General features: G+C 37.5%; 1 protein-coding gene across 1 annotated transcript in view; it reads right to left on the bottom strand.

Annotated features, from left to right (window-relative positions):
- Nucleotides 1-237: 237 nt before the first annotated feature.
- The window catches only part of slc24a3 (solute carrier family 24 member 3), a 98,387-nt gene continuing 77,206 nt past the window's right edge, over nucleotides 238-21,418 (bottom strand). The window contains exons 4-18 of the mRNA XM_084392408.1: nucleotides 16,019-16,095; nucleotides 12,941-13,015; nucleotides 12,547-12,631; nucleotides 12,332-12,435; nucleotides 9,511-9,585; nucleotides 8,627-8,652; nucleotides 8,463-8,516; nucleotides 8,201-8,328; nucleotides 7,953-8,113; nucleotides 6,790-7,060; nucleotides 5,840-6,006; nucleotides 5,636-5,750; nucleotides 4,322-4,434; nucleotides 3,823-3,888; nucleotides 238-3,737 (exon numbers count right to left, since the gene is read on the bottom strand). Coding sequence (XP_084248534.1) covers nucleotides 3,588-3,737; nucleotides 3,823-3,888; nucleotides 4,322-4,434; nucleotides 5,636-5,750; nucleotides 5,840-6,006; nucleotides 6,790-7,060; nucleotides 7,953-8,113; nucleotides 8,201-8,328; nucleotides 8,463-8,516; nucleotides 8,627-8,652; nucleotides 9,511-9,585; nucleotides 12,332-12,435; nucleotides 12,547-12,631; nucleotides 12,941-13,015; nucleotides 16,019-16,095 — 1,667 coding nt within the window. The 3' untranslated portion in view covers nucleotides 238-3,587. The remainder of the gene's footprint in view (nucleotides 3,738-3,822; nucleotides 3,889-4,321; nucleotides 4,435-5,635; nucleotides 5,751-5,839; nucleotides 6,007-6,789; nucleotides 7,061-7,952; nucleotides 8,114-8,200; nucleotides 8,329-8,462; nucleotides 8,517-8,626; nucleotides 8,653-9,510; nucleotides 9,586-12,331; nucleotides 12,436-12,546; nucleotides 12,632-12,940; nucleotides 13,016-16,018; nucleotides 16,096-21,418) is intronic.

Genomic DNA, 21,418 nt, shown 5'->3' with positions numbered 1-21,418 from the left:
GAGGGCTAAATGTTTGAAAATGTCATAGACAAATATAGTAGCATAAAACATGCAATTACAGACTACTTTGCTCTAAATCAACTAATAACAACAGTTTTGTGTGAGGGCTAGGGGTAGGTTTGATATTTTGGAAATATCTTTGTCTCTGTAGAACCAATCCATTTATTAGATGCCCTTATACAGTGAAAGCAACATGCCTGCTTTTATGGCTGAAATGACCATTAGCGAACAATAGTGTTTACCTCAGCAAAGATCATTTTAATTATGTTCAAGTAGCAAAAAAAAAAAAAAAGACTCCTCTGATATACAACTGAAAACACCTGAACAAAATGGTTTAGTATACATAAAGCCAACCACCATTCTTTTTATGATTTCTGAAATGCAGAAGACATCAATTAATCTGAATGAAATATCTATGCTTTCATTGGAGAGTTTTCCATTGGAAAAAAGAAAAAGAAATATGAAAACATGCAATCATCTAAGAGGTCTAATTCCACTGCTGTCCGTCCAGTGCTCAACAATGTGTAATAGTAATGAACATAAATAATTCCTTATATTAAAATATCCCATGCGACTTAGCAAACCAAGGGTGTTTAATCAAACCCTCAACACAACAACAACAAAAATAAAATAAACAAATAAAGGACCCAAACATTGTACAGTATCTATGAAAATATTGTCAACAGATATACAGGCAAAGACAAAAAATATGAAGACATTTTCTTGTATGTATAATTATGTACATCAGCAATGCATCACCCTGTAAAAGTCACTTTTTATTAATATATGCCTGAATCCATGAAGAAATATCAGCAGACAAGAAAAGGAAATATGAGTGTAAATTGTCTAATTGTGGGCTAATTGGTTGTGCATGCCCCCATTATTATTATCATTATATTTGTGCGTACAAACGAACAGCAGCACTTTGATTTTCAGAAGTGATGATGACCAAATAGCATCGATCAGTACATAATAACTATAGCTATGGCTGGTATATTGCAACCATAAACATAGGCATTAATAGTTGCAGTGATAGTTAATTTAGTTGCATCTCAAAGCCTCTTTTTACTATCCTTGATATCGAGCATATAGAGTGCACAAACTCTGTCAAACCTTACTGAAAGTAAGTAGCATATATATGACTCTAAGAATGTGATGTGTCCTGTTTAGGATTTACAAGAAAAAACACAAACACAGTAATTAATCTACACATTATTGCATTTGATGAACAAAACTTTTCATTAAACCCTGCCTTCCCGAAATCTTCCTTATAATACCCTGCTTTACGAAGAAGAAAATAATGAACTACTGTAACAATCCTCAGCATCCAAACACAGCTCATACACTCTACTTGGATTACACCTAGCTTATATTTACCAGGAATATCACATTGCTTAAACCCTAGGCCTCCTGTTGCATTTTTGGGAAGTAAACTAGGCCTCAATGTCTATTATGAGTAATATAGAAAACAAAATGTTCATATTTGCTCATATAATCTGCCAACCTAGGGAAAAATTATCCTCTTTTTTACATCATTGATAAAAGAATGACCTACAAAGTGTGACCTTTGATTTTAAACATGCTAAAAGTACTTTGACAGTAAGCTGACAAATTAGTTATTTTTTTTTTGCTAAAGAATTCACTTGAAGCACATCCTACAGACTTTTAACAGCAGAAAACATTTCTAAACATTTTGCGTTACAAAATACAAAGTTGCGTTTTTGATAAAAATACTTTGCCGCAATACTCTTCCAGATATGTCATCTAAATTCTATCCTTAAAATATGACAAACAATTACACACCCAGTATCAACCAGTGCATAAAACACAAAATTTCCCTGCAATGTGCCTTCGGACTAGAAAACCTGCATGAAGTTTCTAACTAGACTAAAAGAGTCCATAGAATCGCTACTTTGTCAGCTCACTAAAAACCTCTGTAAGGAGAAATAGTCCACGCATCCACACATTGTGCCACAGTTAAAAGTTTACAGCTGTGATACATTGTGGCGGTGTCTTTTTACAACCCCCAGAAACAGAGGCATACAAAACAAAGTATTTAAATCGTCCTTCTAAAAGAAGGCCAAGAAATGGAGTCCTGGTCACATCAGCATAAATAACGTCTGAAAAATCCAACTTATTAACGGCATCCTTGGAAATGAATTCTGATCCTTGTTCTAGAGGATTTCTTGAAAAATTCCTTGATAAACTCTAAGATTAGAGCGGCATGCTAAGAGAAAAAATGACTTGACCTCTTCTAAAGCAAATTTGATTGTTTTACATCTATGGTTTGACTTTGAAACAGTCTTATCAACGTTAGATGTTAGCTTCATTTTACCAGGACAAGTTCCTGTTAATCAGCTTCTCAGGTTTGTGGCTCACTCGCTCCATTCGCTCTTAACAGGGAATGGGCCGATCTTAAATGTCAAAACAGTTAAGTATAAAATATATGTGTGTGTATATATATATATATATTTATATGTTTTCCCCTTGCCTGCCGAAGTTTTGAGTGTTCAAAAAATCTCTACAATTACCTCGGATGTCACGTCACACCGATATCAAATAGTAGAAACTGTTTTACGCATCAAGTCAAAGGTGCATCTAAAAGGGTGCATACTATTCAGAGAAGAAGGAATCCAGTAGAAAAGGCTGACACACAAGCTCTGAAGGACAAAACGGCGTAGCCTGGCTGACACTCCAGAACGGTCTCTTCTTTGGGACAGCTGTGGGTTGGTTTCGTTTCAGTACGTCATAGGAAAGCAATGTGCATAAATAGTTTTCAATAAATTAATAAATAAACTTTTCTCTGTTTTCAGTATATACAGAGTGTTAGAGACGAAAGAATGTTCATAAACACATCTATAGAAATCCCACATATCGTCTCACTAAACATAAATATGTTGGTTGTAGCGTTCCAACATGTGTCTCCACACAGGTGCAAACAAATGCTCTAAAAGCGATCTCAAACCTTTCGCTTTTATTACCTTCTCTGCACGGTGAACATATTCTCATTGATGACCCTGGCATCTGGATCAATCTGTCACATGAAGGTTGAAAGTGACTTGGTAATGCCCAAATTAAAAAGAGCCAAGTATTCACAAGTATTTACTAGAGGTCACCAGTACCTTTCAGCAAAAAAAGAGAACTCTCATTAATCTATCATTTAAATCCAGTCTCTTCTTCCGTCAATTAGCAGCTAACAAAATAAATGCCATCATAAAATACATTTAGATCATATTCTTTAAATATGTAATATGCAAAATATTTTGAAAAACAAAAACAAAAAGTATTCACATCAAACCAGGCAGTAGTCATCTTTTACTACATTCCTGTCCCGTCAGAACAGTCTTTATACATTATCAGTCAACAGGACCATTCCTCACGCACAATCCTCTCTCCTCTTGTAACACCACAGACCCAGAGACTCTATCAATATTGCACCCATTGAAAAGAAAAAGAGAGGATCGATAGAGGATCTGCTAGCTCAATAAATAAATATTCCTTCAGAACAGCCGGTCTGCCTCTGATCAAGGACTTGTGCCATTATCCTCGCAAGGTCAAGGAGGGAGTGCCGGGAAAAGGAACGTTTCTCATTCTTCGCGGCAGGTTGGCAGATTGACGAAGGTGAATACGTTGAACTCGATGAGGATGGAGAAACACAGAAAGACGGCGTACATCAGCAAACACACGAAACCCAAACGCCTGTCCAGTTTCCAGTTGTTCAAATGTACACCGAGAACCTGAGAGGGAAAGAAAGGGTGGATTGTGAGAGATGGATTCAAAGGACATTTGTTTGAATAAGTGTTTTTAATTGCTCTCACATACCGTGAGGAACACAGATGCCAGCAGCAGCCCGACCGAGAAGATCAGGCCTTTACTGTTCAGGTGAATCTGAGAAGAGATGCAGAAATGTTAGAACTTGCACTTATAAAATGTTGGCAAATGGTTTCAAACAAAGCCCTATGTTTATTCTACTGTGACTCGAAATGTGTTTTCAATTTAGACCAGATGTAGACAAACATGTACACAGACCCAAAATTGGCTATTTTCTTTTTGTCTAAATTTCTACTTTAAACTTGCAATTGTTTTCCAGTTTTTTTTTTGTTTGTTTAAAAGCAGAGGGTTCTCTGTTCTTTCTTTTGATATATTGCATGTTCAGATATTCATACAACAACATATTCTGGAGGCCATGACATTTTTGTGAAAATGACCAAAAACACTGGCGGTGGATGGCAACTTAAAAAAAACGCTGGCAGGAAAAGAGTTAAGCATTTGACAAATTAATCATTAAACAATAATCAAGATTATGACATTTTGCACTTACTGTGGAACCATAGTCGATGGCCAAAGTCTGGAGGGTCCAGGGCAGACCAAGCCCTATCAGGATATCAAACACATTACTACCAATGGAGTTGGACACAGCCATGTCACCCATTCCTGAAAAAGATTTATAGACAGTTTAAAGGCTGAACATCATAATCTACAAACAATTTAATATCTGCTATTAAAACTTCAACACCCATAATGCACTTTTGATTCTGACTCCGCATCTTTATCGATCCGACTGTCCAGGGGCAGGAATACAAAAATTCTGAAGTTTGATCAGTAGTTTTAACAAATGTCTGTCAAAATTCTGCCATCTTTGTATTGTTACAATGTCAGTAGTATATGTAAATTAACAATGTGTTAAAGCCCCACTAGGTAAGATTTCAGTTTTGGTCAAACAACGACCCCTAGAGTCGCTTTGGACTACTTGTATTTAACGTTACTGTCGTAAATACCACTCACGCAGAGCAGTGCGTGACTCACGGCCTGATCCCCTCCCCCCTGTATACCGGATTACCGGTCCCTGTTCAGTCGGATGGAGGAAGCTGTAACGAGTGGAAATAAGGTGTGGCCCCTTTAAGAGCTGCGCGCGCCCTGTTTAACTGTCGGCAGTCTGTATTGTGCCTCGAACACCCCGTAAGCTGGTTGTTTCTATTTGATGCTCATTCTTGTCCTATTTTTGTCTATCAAGTAATGCTGTGGACGGTAGAACGTGTGACAGACAGTTACACGAGTTCGATTGGGGAATAAACACAACGCGTTACAAATCGTCGGACATCGAACAAGCACAGCTAGCCTCCGAAGATGTCTAAGTTACTAATCCATCAACAAGAACGCCAGGTGCTTTTTAGCTCACACCAACGAGTGAAAGCTTGTCCGAGTGATATACAATATAAGCAATATACTTACAAGTCCAACAGCATGTGAGGACGTGTTGGGGGAAGTGAGGTAGCCTATGCCGTAAAGCAGTCGAATTTTGTAGTTCTTTTTGTGCGCGGGGGTTACTACCCGAACCCCGAAGTTTAAAAGTACGATTAAAAACGATACAGACCCCGTCAGGCTATGGCAGACATGTCATTCAACCTATTGTAAGTCGATGTACCATCACAAGAGTCTTGGAAATATATTATGAAGGTTGAAAAGTTACCTAGTGCTGCTTTAATTACAATTATTCTTTTTTTTTAAATATATATTCTATTATTTATTCAATCTCTTCCTGGCAAACTGCCACAAAAGCAAACTGATTATTTTATTCAGGGAATGAGTGTAAATAATAATGCTAAAGTGTGAAGAAATAATCATTCGTTCCTACCTTGCCGTGCCACAATTAAACTGGCCAAACAGTCAGGAACGCTGGTGCCAGCAGCCAAGAAAGTGATGCCCATAATGACATCGGGGATGCCCATAGTGTAACCGATCACTGTGACCTGCCACGAAAGTGTCAACAGGTCACTGAACGATTCTAAAAAAGAAGTTTAAGAATTTATAAAATCAATATTTCTGCAGCAAGCCTTACCATCCACACCATGATGTAAGAGAAAAAAGCGATCCAGAGGGTGGAGTTGATGAACGAGACCATATACCAGCGCTCCCAACGAGACGAGGCGCAGTTGGGCACGGTCAAGAACAGCAGCAGACTCAGTGGCCAGGCCAGCAGCCACTTTAGCTTATTAAAGCCCCCACCTGCACAAGATCAGGACATCATTTGAGTCATTAGTCTTTTATCAAACACTCTCATTCAAAGCAGCTTACAGAACACTTCCTGCCATGAGGGGCTTTCGCACCGGTTAGTTCTAGGAACTAGCCACCAGGGTGGTTCTCTGAGAACTAATGGATCCCTTAGGAACATTTTCCTGGTTGCCTTCGCACCGCCAGGAGGAACTCTGAAGTGACGTAAGCTGCACTTGTTGTTGCGTCTTTTATTTTGACAGCGCTGAGAACGGCAGAGCCCGAGCATGCAGTGCTCGCATTCTCCGTGTTCATTAGTTTACGATCTGTCTAAGTCCTGTCTAATACGTCATTAGATAGAACTGGTATACGTAGAAAGACAGTATATGAAAAGGAATTAGCGTATGCCGTGTGGTTGATGTCCAGTGTTGCTTGCTGAGCAGAAATACATAATCATGTTTCGCTTGGTCCCCTCGAAGTTGCGTTTGATTTTCTCCTCAGCGTAAAGGTTAAGAGGCCCATCTATAACTGATTTCCATGTTCGTAGAGTTAGTTTCTGGAGTAAATATATAGGCTATAATCTGTGTGTTTACATAGCTTTTTTGAAAATGGTCAGTGCTGGTGTTTTGCATGCAACTAAAAATCCGGGTACTTTCGCCAATAGTTCTAGGAACTATGAAAAGGTTCCTCCGCTGCAGTTTATAGACGGCCATTTCTAGGGGTTGAACCTAAAACCTAGAACTTTGCAAAAAAATATTCTTAATTAGTATTTTCGTCAGTCAACAATAATAAATGTACCGGGGCAGCGGTATGGTACAAAGGGTCCTTCTTTGTCATCTTCTTCCTCTTCCTCCTCATCGTTTTCATTGTTTTCATTGTCCTCGTTCTCGTTTTCGGTGTCAGTGCCAGCTTCAGCTCCTCCCCTGTCGTCATCATGGTGACCTCCCTTACGCCCGTTCAGGCCTCGGTCCGGTCCTGCCAGCCCATTCTCCACCCCGCGCTTTCCAGGGATTTTTACGGTCACCTCTGAGTCGCCGTTACTGAAACGACTGTTTATCAGACGCTGCCTCTGCAAACACACACACACACACACACATAGTAGTCTTGAGTAAATAAATAGAACATCTACAATGAATATCCACTTAAGGTCATTGCAACTTTCTTTTTTCACCACTTTGCGAGATTTAATTATATCTCACAATGTGACTATTTCTTATTTTAACCTTATCTCACAATTACCATTTCAGTTTTATTCAGAGTGAGATGCATTGTATGGATATTGTATGAAATTAAGTTTTTTTATTTTTTATTAATACTTTTATTCAGCAAGGATGCATTAAAGTGATCACAAGTACAAACATTTATAATTTTACAAAAGATTTCTACTTCAAATAAACACTTTGAACTTTCTATTCATCAAATATAATGAATAAATGTATCACGGTTACCACAAAAACTTTAAGAAGCACAACTGTTTTCAACATTGATAAAAATAAGAAATGTTTCTTGAGCATCAAATCAGTGGATTCTGAAGATCATGTGACACTGAAGACTGAAGTAATGATGCTGAAAATTCAGCTTTGCCATCACAGGAATAAAATACATTTTAAAATATATTAAAGTAGAAAAAGTTATTTTAAATTGTAATAATGTTATCAAATATTTCTGTTTTTACTGTATTTCCGATACAATAAATGGTCCTTGGTGAGAGACTTCTTTCAAAAACATTAAAAGTCTTACTGACCCAAAACTTTGAATGGAAGTGTATCAATTCTACGTAATACACTTCAATGTGAGAGGGACAATGTTCACTTACAGACATTTAGCTGTTCACAAAAAAATTATTTGAGATCAAACTCAGTTTAACCGCCTGTAAAAAACTAGGCACAATCTAAGCATGTAACTAGTTCTGTGTTTGACACAACTATATATGTGAAAGAATGCAGATGTGTGTGACTGACCTCTGTAATGAGCATTCTGGAGGCCATCGTGAGGCGTGTGCGAGGGGAGAAGTGGCTGGTTATCATGATTCTCATTCCAGCCTCAGAGAAGGACAGTTGATGAGGGTATGCAGACAAGAGTTCGTCCACCATTAGCACTGATGGCTTCCTGTGGAAATTTGCTAAGAGTGACAGAACAACAATGCAGAAATTTAGATGGCACACCAAGCAGTTATACACGTGATTCATTTAAAACAGGACTGCATTACCTTTCTTAAGCAGCACGACAGTGGCGTCACACCCATCGTCGATGTCAGTGTTACTGGCTGTGCCGTTACCCAGATTTGCGGAGTTCTTTTTCCGCCGTTCGATGTAATGAACCACCCGCGAGTTAAATCTGATTAACACGAAGGAAGGAGAGTTAATAAAATCAGCAGTGATGTGATTTACTGATGCAAAGTAGATATGAATAGCAATGAATCCATGTAATAATGAAACATTTCCATGGCAACAGAATAAAGGAGAACTTACTTCATTAATATAATGTAAAATAGGTACAGCACTATTAGGATGAGCGATTCATACCTGAGAAGAAATAAAGTAGCATAAATGACTGAATACATAAGAGAATGTGAAACAAATGTAATATGACAAATGAAGAGGGTGTTCTGGAGTAACAGCAGCGTTTATCTTACCATGTCACCTTCTCATCATAGATGAACTTGAAAAAAAAAAAAAGAGAGCAAAAGTTAAATTAAATAGACAAATATGGCAATGCCAAATTCCTTCAAACATTTCAGAAATGTTGCATATTACCACTAGAGGGCAGGATTATCTAACTGTAATATGGGTCCTGAGGATCTAATGCATAAAATAGCAATTTTTGCTGAATCTTTGAATAAAAAACATTATAATAATATAATACAATATATAAAAAATTATATTAGCATGATAAGTAAACATTTTCAAAATGATAACATTTCATTAATATACAGGTTTATTTTATATATAAAATTTCAAGTATTCTGGTATGCATTTGTCTAATTATTTAATTTAATGTGTTATAAATTGCATTATCAGCATCATTATAGTGAACACTGAACAAGAACTGTTTATTTTCAGGTTTATTTTTTGAATTCTATATTTTCAGACATTTGGACCCCACTGTATATGTTATAAATATACATAAATACAAACTAATCAGAAAAAAAACATATATATACAGATATACAACCATTTACTGTAAGTAATTAAGAGACATATCACCACTTCCCCCCAAAAAGTCCATGTTTCAACAATAACAGTATAAACTGTTGCAAAACAGTTTGTTCTTTCAGTGAATCCAATTTTTATTAAGGTGTTCAGTGTAGCATCTCTGTTACTCTGTGTCCTGTGTACTATTAATCGGTGTTTGTTGTTCCTCTGTGCTGGGAACACATGCAGAGAGTGTGGGCAAATAAGAGTCCTGTGCTGCCGGCCATGGGCCCCACGGGAGAGCCACTTGCTTCTACTCTCCTGCTGCGTGAGGAGGCCCATAGGCTTTATGGGAGCATGAAAAGCCACTTAGAGATCTACTCACCACGATCAGAGCGGTCACTGAGATGGTGTAGTACACAGAGTCTCTCATTAACGTCCAACACGAGAGCCGTACTGCCTGCATCGATGAGAGAGAGGATGGATGAGAGACAGTTAACACACACACACACACACACCCTTTAGGGCAAGAGTTCAATGGAGTGGAGCAAGTGTCAAAGCAGTACAACTCTTCTATTACATTACAATGACAAGTAAATATTTTAATGATTTACTTCCAACATCCATCTTGAACAAGTGCTTTATTTGTGGTGACAGAAGTCATAAAAACCTAGAGTAAGTTATAATAACTTATTAAGGATGTGCATATTACAGGACACTGATTAAACATGGGACACACACAGAAGTATATATGATGATTTTGAAATTAACTTTCAAAAATAATTCTTTGTATCTTTGATAATGATATTGCATGATAATTGTACAGAATATTAAAGAGTTTAGTTGGAAAAGTCTATTCCACACAATAAAATTGCATGCTTTTTTTGTCATTCATGGACTCATGCAAACCCTGGTATTAAAGGATTTTAAAATGTGCTTGTCATGCCTTTACATCTTACATAACGTGTAATCTGTGACTATTTCCAGATTTTTTGGAAAAGTTGGATGGTTGGTCTTGGCTTATAAAATTTAGAATACTGAATTTGAATGTACGTGAATCGGAAGTGAAGAAAATGATTTAAGTGCGTGAATCGGAAGTGAAGGAAATGAACGAAGTAGGAACCATATATGGACATGACATCCTGTACCGAAATCCAGCTGATTGAACCATGTGAAGTAATCCATATTGAATGGGCCATGTTTTGAAGGGCGATCCTTCCATAAAAAGCATTGATCTACGTCAGAGCACCGAAAGTAATGCGCCATCACTCACGCCAGCACAGCTTAATTTACACCACAGGTGACACTCTTTGCTTTGTGTTTCCATGGTAACCAGAAGCTCCATTGTTGCAGATGTGCTTTTTCCCCTGCTTGACTTTGATGGACTCCATGTGTAAGTGTAAGTGTCATTTTGTGATTTACTGACATCACTAATATAGGATGCTAATTTTGTTAGAAAATCAAGAGCACAAATACAAAGCTACAGTATTTCATGTATGTCTGTGCAAATATATACATATATATGGTCACACTTTAGTTTAGGGTCCAATTCTCACTATTAACTAACTATTAACTACTTTTGCCTCAAACTCATAATTACTGCTAATTAATAGTTAGTAAGGTAGTTGTTAAGTTTAGGTATTGGGTAAGGATATAGAATATGGTCATGCAGAAAAACCATTAATATGTGCTTTATAAGTACTGATAAACAGCCAATATCCTAATAATATACATGCTAATAAGCAACTAGTTAATAGTGTGAATTGGACATGAAACTAATTAGTTATGTATATATGTTCAAATTAAATGTTTAAAATCAATAGTTGTTTATAAAATAAATTAGTATTAATGTTTGTTAAATATTGGAAAAGAGGGTAAAAAGAAATATAATTGTTTGTATGCAGGGTTTGAATTTAAAAAATTTAAGTTACCAGCCATTCAGAATTTCTACAAGCCAAAAAAAGATCTATCTATCTATCTATCTATCTATAGATAAATCCCCATTTTCTTATATATATTTGGATTTGGATTTCATAGCCTACATTAATTTCTTATTCAAACAAAATCCTGTCATCATCTCCTCCCTACTTTTTAATCTTCGCTATTGCTTCAATGCAAATTAACAAGCGTGCCATTATTTGTTGCTCTAGTATATCTAGTATGATTTAGTATATCATGATGACTCACAAGTATTTGCGCTAAATATACGCAAATTTCCCCAGCAAAGTGACCAAACATAATAAGTAACACGACAAATTGGCAAGTGACAGCGTTAATTTCAAACCCTGTTTGTATGCATATGCGTGAGGACACTATTCTGAGGTCTATCAGACTACCCAGAATGCCACTATTCCACTGCCGGATGGTGACTGAAGAAAGACTGGGAGAGGAAAAAACGATTAAGCCGTTTCCCATGCTAATGCAAAGATAGATATAACTTCATATCCTCTTTTCTTTAACATAGTAAGGGTCTCAGGAGGTTAAACCGAAGCAGTGTGAATGACTGAATGAAGTGGAAAGCAGCGGACAGGATGGAAAAAAAAGAAGCAACTCCACAGCTAACATGACTGACCTCATCAGCTACTCTCAGTGACCCCTGAGAATAGTCTGCTCACTTCTCACTGTCAGTCTGCACTAAGCAATGGCTTTTTTTTAGGGCAGAGGTTTAGAGGGGAGATGCACAGGCCACCTCATTCATCTCTAAGTTGACCTCTCACAGATGCTGAGAATTCATAATGCTTGCTCAGTACATTTGTGTCGACTGTCTAAAGGAAAATAATGTCTTACTGGCAATGTGTAGACACTGCATTAAAAATGTAAACAGGTTTGGGGAAGCATGCTGTTAAGGTACTGTTATATACAGTACCTTGAATATAACTATAACGTTATATAATACAGTTTTCCAATTTGGGTTCAAAAGATAAATGTATAGAAACCTAATTTATATAATTAATTAAAAAACATAGTGATGAACGCTAGCATTTAACAAAATATTTTGCTACATGCAAGAAGGCGCAGGGACATTTGTGCTAAAACCAAAGTGAATCAGTGAACTGTTAGAACTAGTTCTTCTACACAAACCGCCTGGAACAACTCACTAATATGACTTGGATTTCCCAAAGCTACATACACAAAATAACACTCTTGTTCATTTTTCATTTCATTTAGTAAAACAGCTTTTGGGTTATGTGCAAAGAAATGAGCACCTGTGCAGTAAAGATCCCACACACTCCGATGATGCAGAGGATATTGAAGACAGCAGAGCCCACGATTGTGCCCACTCCCACATCTCCTTTGGTGATAAATACACCTGCACAGAGAAGACAGGGTGGCTTACAGAGGGCATGTAAAGGTCTATTTTCAAATGTGAGAGGTACTGTTTTTCAAAGGCAGGCGGTGTTCGGATAAGCCAGATGTTTACCTATGACTGAGGTGAAGAGTTCAGGGGCTGAACTTCCTGCAGCCATGAATGTGGCTCCTGCTACATCCTCACTGAGTTGGAAGCGCTACAACACGTTCACACGCAGACAGAAAGAGAGGCACAAAAGATGAAAAGAGTCAATTGAACCAAATTTTCCGGAACACTCCTCCCATCTGCCATTGTTCAGAATATAGAAATATGTAAATCATATATTTAAAAAAATTATTTTAAAAATATTAAAAACTTATTTTTTTTTAAATAATTTTTTTTAAAGAAACTTAAACCGGGACAAGAGAAAATATTTTAAATAAAAATTACACATCTCACCTTTAAAAATGCTTTAAAAGATTTACCAGTTGTAGAACACTAGCTAAGACATGAATGAATGTCGTACCTCACAGATCTTCTCCAGAGAGGGCACAAAGTAGTCATCACACACCAGTGCCAGTGCGTAAAACATATACATGGCCTTTAGAGAGAGAACACATAATGACAAAGTGAACTCACACAAAACAACTCACAAAGTGAGTTTCCACTTCAAGCTCAAACCTTTCTTTTGAAAGTCCAGAACCTAAATTATGGTCTGTTCCAAAATCAGCTATTGCAGCTACCACTTTTATGATTATATTATGGAGCTTTTTGTGATTTTGAAGCTTGACAGACCTTGTTCATTCACTTTCATTACACCATTGGCTCTCAACCAGGGTTCTGGGGCCCACTCAGAAAACTTCCAAGGGGGCCTCAAGATTGCTCACGATAAGGCAAAACAAGCATTGTTCTGATTAGACCTGGGAAAATCATGTAATTGAATAAAAGCAGGGCCATTTTTTAAATGAATATAAATGTTTCTAGTTATGCTAAAATGTAAAATATTTTAAGGGGTCAAAATTTTGAGTACAAAATTAAAAAAAAAAAGTAAAAGTCATTGGGGCTTTGATTATTGTTGTGGACAACAGGGGCCTGGAGTCGAAATGGTTGAGAACCACTGCACTATACAGGAAAGAGCAGTCAGGATATTATATCCAAAACTTTACCTTTAGTGTGTCTACAGAAGAAAGAAAGTCATATGCATTCGGAAAGACAGGTGAGAAAATCATAATAATCTAGAAATAGTGCAGAAATATCACCTTAAATCAGATTGCTACATCTGATGAAGCCTCTGTAAGTTCACATTATATAAGAAGGTAAAAAAAGAGAAAGCAGGGACTGCAGGGAGCGCATGAAATTTGTGCAAAGCGAAATTCTCGCGTGCAGGCACATTTGAGTACACGAGTGTCAACGCCATTAAACTCTGTTATTCTCAGAGCAATCTGCCCTCCAGTGGGACGGCCGTCTACTGGGACTATTCAGACCTTTTCTTAGAAAGTGTCCCGATGACAGAAAGGCACTGATGGAAGCTTGTGCCCTTTACAGAGTGAGGGGGTTCAAAATGTATTTGTCTCATACTCAATAGGGATGAACATGATGTTTTTTCCCCTACATTCGAACATGTTTTGCATAAAAAAGCTGTGTGTGGGGATTAGTTGCTCCAACATCTGCTGTGGTCAGATGGGTGTGAATCGCAGATGTCATTGTCCCTCTACATGTAAAACACATATGCATGCGTACGTTTGCATTTACCTACCAACATACTAAAAACATGAACATTCCTATTGCTGTAGAGCATGGCGCCTGCAAAGCCAAGGTCATGGATTTGTCTCCCAGAGAAAGCAAAAACTTATAGAAATGTATACGGTATACCTTATAAGTTAAATACATCTCTTTTTGGGATAAAAGCATTTGCCAAATGCATACATTTAAACAATAAATCCCAAAACACTGCTAGTGATTATGACATAAACAAAACAAAACAAAACTTACTAACTAAATAGTTATAATTATATAATTTTTGTATGTTAAATAAGCATGGGTTCACGCAGAACTAACATTCCCATACATACACATGGATGCAAGCACACAATGTCCTGTCAAAGCAAGCTCCCATTCACCCCTGGGACCTGTTTGCCAACTGTTTCCCGCCAAGACTTTGCCAATCAGTGCATCTAATTCAGCCGCCACGCTGCCATGCTCGCACTTTGTGCCCATTATGTAATCTCTGCCCCCTCTACTCTCATTCCCTCCCCCTTCCATTTATTCTTGACCTTCTGACAAGGCAGAGCTGGGCTACTGAAGCCCCTAAAGATAAATAAAACATGTAAACAGCCGGAGGGAGTCTTAGAGGGTTTTCGCTGCGGCTTTTACCATCCACTCAGTCTCTGCTTACATGGGCAACTATCTAAACAATGCACAACAATGGCAGTGTCAAACCAACCCTGCAAGGGTTTTCAGCGGGAACACACAGTACTGCATCATTACCTGCTTCACATGGTATGTTTCACTTAAATGTTGCTCAGACATGGCCTACAGAGGCAGAAAGGCCTGATGCATGGCGTCCCTGTGATGGCTTACGATTATGGTGGTGGAACAAAACAACTCAATTTATTTAATTAAAACCAACTGCAGTGGATTTATTTAGAGAGCACTCATTCCTTTAAAATTTCACATTCCAGGTTCAATATAAGTTAAGCTCACTTGTTGCATGATGTCAGTTACCACAAAACAATTTTCATTTATTTCTCAGTTTCTCAAAAACTAAAGTTATTTTCATTTCTAAGAGACAGGATAATTGCTTCAGGAATATGAAAAAATATGTATATGTGTTTATTTGGCCGTAGAGTAGGGCTGGTAGTTTTTCAATGAAACACACTTCAATGAAAAACTATTCTATTGAGTCATGACTCAGAACAGCCACCCAGGTTACAATGCTTACAACTTTTAGTGCTATTCCAATTGGCTCCTTTTTATGCCTCCAGAGAACACTCAAAACAATCCATAAAAGAACAGACACTATAGGAAATACTGTTGGCAGAGGGAACTCTATTGTGTATTATTGTAAACAAATGATTGTGTCATCAGGCATAGACTGCCAGACAATAAAACCCATTCCACTCTCTATATGCACTCTATATCACTGTGGTAAACAGTATTTCATGTAAGAACTAAAGCATGCCAACTGAAATAAAACTCTTGAAATGAGTACAGGCTTCATCAAGTTCTAGATCTGAACGTGACAACTGATTTGATTTGAGTTGATTTGTTGCACTGGTTAATAAAGCTCTCACAACAACAATTGAAGTTGTACAAACCCTTCTCTGCTTGAACACCTCTATTCGAGTGAGGTAATATAACCTGAAAATTAACATAATCAATTCACTCATGTGTACCAATGAGTAAGTCACTTGTAAAATCCTTTGCAGTCATTGTAACAAATAATAGAGGTAAGGTCAGAAGGCCCTGAGCCCCTGACTCTAGAATGGAACACAGTCTTGTGACTTCAAGTGTCCATGTAATTTTATAGATTTCAGCTAGAATAAGGCATTCAAACTATTTTATCAAATGCTGTAAAGAAAAAGCAGATGGTAGAGATACTTACAAACAGAACATGCAAGGCTACGGCCCCCTCCATTCGCTCCTGGTTGGTGAAAAGATCATCAGGGAACTCGTGTATACCTGCCAAAAACACACAAACACACATTGAGCTACATGAATAGTCCAAGTATAAATCATAGAGCAACGCACATGTGTCTCAGAGAGTCTTCCCTGTAATTATACAGTACATCATGCAATTAAGAATATGGATCATTCCAGAGAAAAAATTGTCAATTCTTTCAATCACATAATAATTACAGCGTAAGTAGAATGTGCTGTCATATAGCCTACTTTTGTCTCTCTTAAAGGTATAGATCCCAAAAATATTCAAACTCTTAAATGTGGAACACAAAAGGAGATATTTCACAGAAATGTCTGAGCTTCCCTCTTCCATCCAATGAAAGTGATTGGGACCAAAGCTGTCAAGCTCCTAAAAGGACAAAAAAAGCACCAAGCAACTATATTTTGAGTATTTTGAAGCCATATGAAAATCCAGCTTGACAGCCGTGGTCATCATTCGCTTTCATTGTATGGGAAAGAGCACCTTGGACATTCTGCCTAACTTTTGCATCCAATGAAAAAATACAGGTTTCAAAACATATGAGGGTGAGTAAATGATGACATAGTGTAAAATGTTGGGTGATTTATCCTTTTAAGAGTAAAAATAAAATAATTCTTTAAATATTCATCGGCAGAACCCATACAGAGAAACATTTTTACTCTGATCACTCAGAACAACAAAATGACTTTATCAGACGTCATTCATTGAGCTTCAGAGAGAATTGACAACTATATGACTGAGGCATTGGTGTGATTTTCAGGAGCTTTTCTTGCAGTTCCGACGGCATTACTGCTGCTCCCAGTCCATCGCTGCTCTGTTAACAAGCTATTCACTGACACAGCGTGACACCTGGCCAGTTCCATTGATAAGCCTGCAGCCTGCCGACAGAATCGGGTCAGTGAGAGTGGCCACTTATTTGCCTGGATTCAGTTTTACATGCTCTAAGATGGTGGGAGTGTCAAAGTCAGCCTTGAGCTCTCTATAAAGTGTTGCAATTGTGCTCGTTCCTACACAGCCCGTTGCCATGACGTCAGCATCCAAGATACTGATTGAAAAGTGTTGAAACCCCAGAGACCGGCTTTGTTCCATTCGGGGAAAAGCCTCATCTCTTTGTACAAATTTGAAACCTGATTTATTTCAGTACTGACAGACAAATATCTCAGAATATGTGTAACGTTGGAGTCTGTCACTTATCATGACTGACTGAAAGACAGAGAGTATGTAGAGAAACTAAAATAAATTGCTTGTCTGATCCTCTCACACTGTTTTCCCCCCAAAATTGTTAGATAGAAAGTCTTTTTATGTCTGTAAAAACACGTTTTATGTTTTTTTTATTTCCATGAATGGGTACATTTGGCCCAGAGGACCTTTAGAAAGTAAATTGTCTTAAAACAATTTTCACATATTCATATTTCACATAATTGTAATATTTTTTAATTAAGTGTCAATATTACAGATCGGAAATTATGCACAATCAGAATTTTATTCACAAGTGATGGTGACCTTGCATTTTTCTTTATTTTCATCACACAACACATCTCATATTTCGGTGTTCCAGTACACTAACTTTTTGTTGGCAAAATTGTTGGCCATAATAGAAATGAACCCACAATTGAGGGACAGTTATAATGTAAAATCAGTGGTGTAGTCTACGTGATACGCAGGTATACGCCGTATACCCACTAGAAAAGGCCAAGGATTTCCGTATACCCACTTAAAAAATCGTGAGGATACGAAACAACTTCGTTTTGTGTCAGAACTTTCACTTTCATTCATAAATTCACCCCGTCAGTGTTTGTGAAGCGACACCGAATCGCAGAATCCAGTCACAAATGGAGCTTGCTAAGCAGACCGTCACGGAATTTTGCTATTTTTGAATAAATAAATCAAAAGTAGGGCTGTACAATGAATCAAATCTCGATATGGACTAACGTCTGTGAATACTGAAGTTAAAAGAGACTGCAATTGTTCTACGCGTCTCTGGGAATGAGCGCTCAATGTGTGCTCCACTATGCACTCGCACAGTTGCACACACACACACACACACACACACACACACACTGAAGCACGCGTGACTCACGCTCGTGGTTTTTTCAGCGTTTCACTGTATTGAGACATGATGTAGGATAGGATACACATGTGCACTTTCATCGCAGAGCTGCTATGAGAGTCACTGCACGAGAATTTCACCATTTCATTTGATAAAACTATCGTCATTCAATCTTATAGTTTCATAAGTTAGCCTACACATAGAAACTGTAATGTCTTCACAACAACCTGTCAAAATAAAAGTTCGGTATAACTTGAAGAAATTATAACAGAAATATATTACTATTGCACAGAGTATACTTCAAGTAGGCCTAATAATAATAATAATAATAATAATAATAATAATAATAATAGTTTATTAAAACACACAGAAACTCAAATGTCTACAACCCACCAAAATAAAAGTTCGGTCTAACTCAAAGAAATTAGAAAGAATTTGCACAGTAAAATTAATTTTAAAATAATAATAATAATAAAATCTATTAAAACGTTATTTTAAGGGAATATCACACAAGTTTTCATACATGTTTTAATTTTAAACAGTAAACTTGCCAAAACAATAACACCTTTTTTTTTTTTCTTTTTTTTTTAAAGCACCATTTCTAAAAGTAAATTTGTATTTGTGCCTATAATGTTTCTTTTTCTTTTCTTTTTTGTGAAAATGGTCAGCCTGTGCTTCAGGGACCATTCATATAACATCTAAGGCTAAATGTAGCTCTTAACTGGCTAAATTAGATGGTGATTAACACTAAACAGTAGAAAATCAGTCCAGTCTCCCCAGCTGTAAATGTCATTGGCTGTTAAAGTCTTGTGTTGCTTATAATAATCTGACATGTTGATTACACCTAATATTTCATAATGCTCTCAATGGATGAATACTGTATGCATTAGTGAGTGTGGTGGTGCTTATGGGGGGGTGACGCTCTGGGATGGGTGAGTATGAGGCGGGGGGGGGGGGGGGGGGGGGGGTTATATTACAGTATACCCACTACAAAAAACTAGACTACACCACTGTGTAAAATATAATATTTTATGATTGAAAGTCTAGGTCTGGGGCAAAAATATGTACGCAAAAGGCATTTAAAAAGTAGCAGTAAAGAAAGCAGGTAAAAAGTTTCCTTCATATTAAAATGTTAAATATATTTATATTCCGCTTTGCACAGATGTAATGTTACTCTCTCGTGCCGCCACTTTGTGAGCAAAGTATACAAACTACAAGCCAGTTCTCAGTTTTGTATAAAGATCAACAATAACTCTATTAGTATAACACGGCAGTAATATCTGCAAGGGTGTTTGTGCGTGTCCATGGCTGCGCATTGTGCAGTGACATTCCCTCCCAGATCACCGGGGAGGTTGAATGCGTCAGCAGGCTTCACAATGCCCCCAGTGCCCTAAACACAACAGAGGTGAACTCAAACAACCCAAAAGAACTCACAAAACAATGCTTTACCGCCCACTAGCACAACAAGAGCCTGTCACCTGGTTCTTATGTTATAGTAATGACACAACAAATCCTTCATAATTACACTCACAGTCCATGAAACCGTCCCTGAAGTGTGTGAAAATAGAGACTGACCCTCATTCTATGACCTCTGAGTCTCATGTCAGTCTTCTATTGCTCATTTCACCCACAAAAACAGTGCTTCACATGACAAACAGATGAATAGAAAGTTGGACCGAGAGTCAGCTGCCTATTTTTATCCCAGGAACAACAGATCTGCTCTGGTGCTCATGGTTCACATGGGTTTCATTGTTGGTGTGGCCTTCATTAGAGAGTCACAGCCTCTCGGTTCTGGTCCCATCGCAGAGCGTTCCCTGGCACAAGAGATCCTGATTAATCTAATTTCAATTACAGCGCCAATGAATAAAGCAGCAATAAACAATAGCCAGTTAGTGCGAGTGGATCAATTAAAAAACACACAACAACAGCAACAGAAAGATGAACTTGGCAAAGTTAAAAGGGTCAGCAGAAATGTCCCTTCTGTAATTACGGAGGAGCCAAACAAACAGAAATGAATTCAAAATCTCTTATTGTACACTGGCAACAGTTAAAACAAATGGACGAGGCCTTGGTTCCTCTCCCAAACTGCAAGCAAGAATTAGACAAGAACATTCAAAGCTAGTGAGAAAAGACTAAAATGGCCCGGAAACGTAGGATAGAGAAGGACAGGGATTATTCTCAGCAGGATTAGGACCTTGCACAACCTCCTCCTCCAGAGGACCAGGAGACTAATGGCCAGCAGGAAGGACATGAAGACTGTCCACATACATTAACCGCTGTCAGCACCGACCCCCTGCTACTCCTCTGAGAACTGCCCAACTCCACATGAGGACATGAGATAGTTGTACACATCCAAGTTCCCTTCAGTGCATTTTGTGAGCTTTGAGCTGTTTACATAAGTCTTCTTCAAAGGCTCTTAGCAGAGTATACAAGGGTAAGAAGACAAGGTACAAGGTAACATTCTCTAAGACATCCACTAAGATGTCTTCAGGGTGAATGGAAAGAATGGAAAGAACAGAAATTGTGATGCGATAGAAGTTGAAAGTCATAAAATAATTGGTAAGGGTTTTTAATGAATATTATATATAGTTTTGGGCCGAGTAAGATTTTGTAAAGAAATGTAATACTTTTATTCAGCAAGGATGTATTAAATTGATCAAAAGTGACAGTAAAATACATTTATAATGTAACAATAGAGTTCTATTTCAAATAAATGCTGGGTTTTTTTAACCTTCTGCTCAAAGAATCCTGAAAAAAATGTATCACGGTATCCACAAAAATATTAAGCAGTCAAACTGTTTTCAACATTGTTCAACAAATGTTTCTTTAGCACCAAATCATCATATTAGAATTATTTCTGAAGGATCATGTGACACTGAAGACTGGAGTAATGATGATGAAAATTCAGCTTTGCTATCATATAAATAAATCATATTTAAAAATATATTAAAATAGAAGCCATTTATTTCAATTCTAATAATATTTCACAATAATTTTGTATTTTTTGAATAAATAATTGCAGCCTTGAGCATAAGACACTTCTTTCAAAATCATTACAAAAATCTTACAGGCTCTAAACTTTTGAATGGTATGCATACATGCATAACTAAAGCATTAGATCATCATTTGACATGACTTTTTGTGGCCTGGAAGCCAGATTGAAATCAGTTTCCTTAAAGAGACAAAACATCGCCTGTTTAGTTATAGAGTGACTGGACAGTGAGGCAGCTGCCAGAGGTTTCGGAAACAGATACAGTCGTGGAGTAGCTGTCAGTCAGACATAACAGCTTAAC

Source organism: Rutilus rutilus (assembly GCF_951802725.1).
Source record: "Rutilus rutilus genome assembly, chromosome: 20".
Classification (NCBI taxonomy): domain Eukaryota; kingdom Metazoa; phylum Chordata; class Actinopteri; order Cypriniformes; family Leuciscidae; genus Rutilus; species Rutilus rutilus.
Note: the sequence above shows the minus strand (reverse complement) of the source record. Positions and strands in the feature narration are given on the sequence as shown.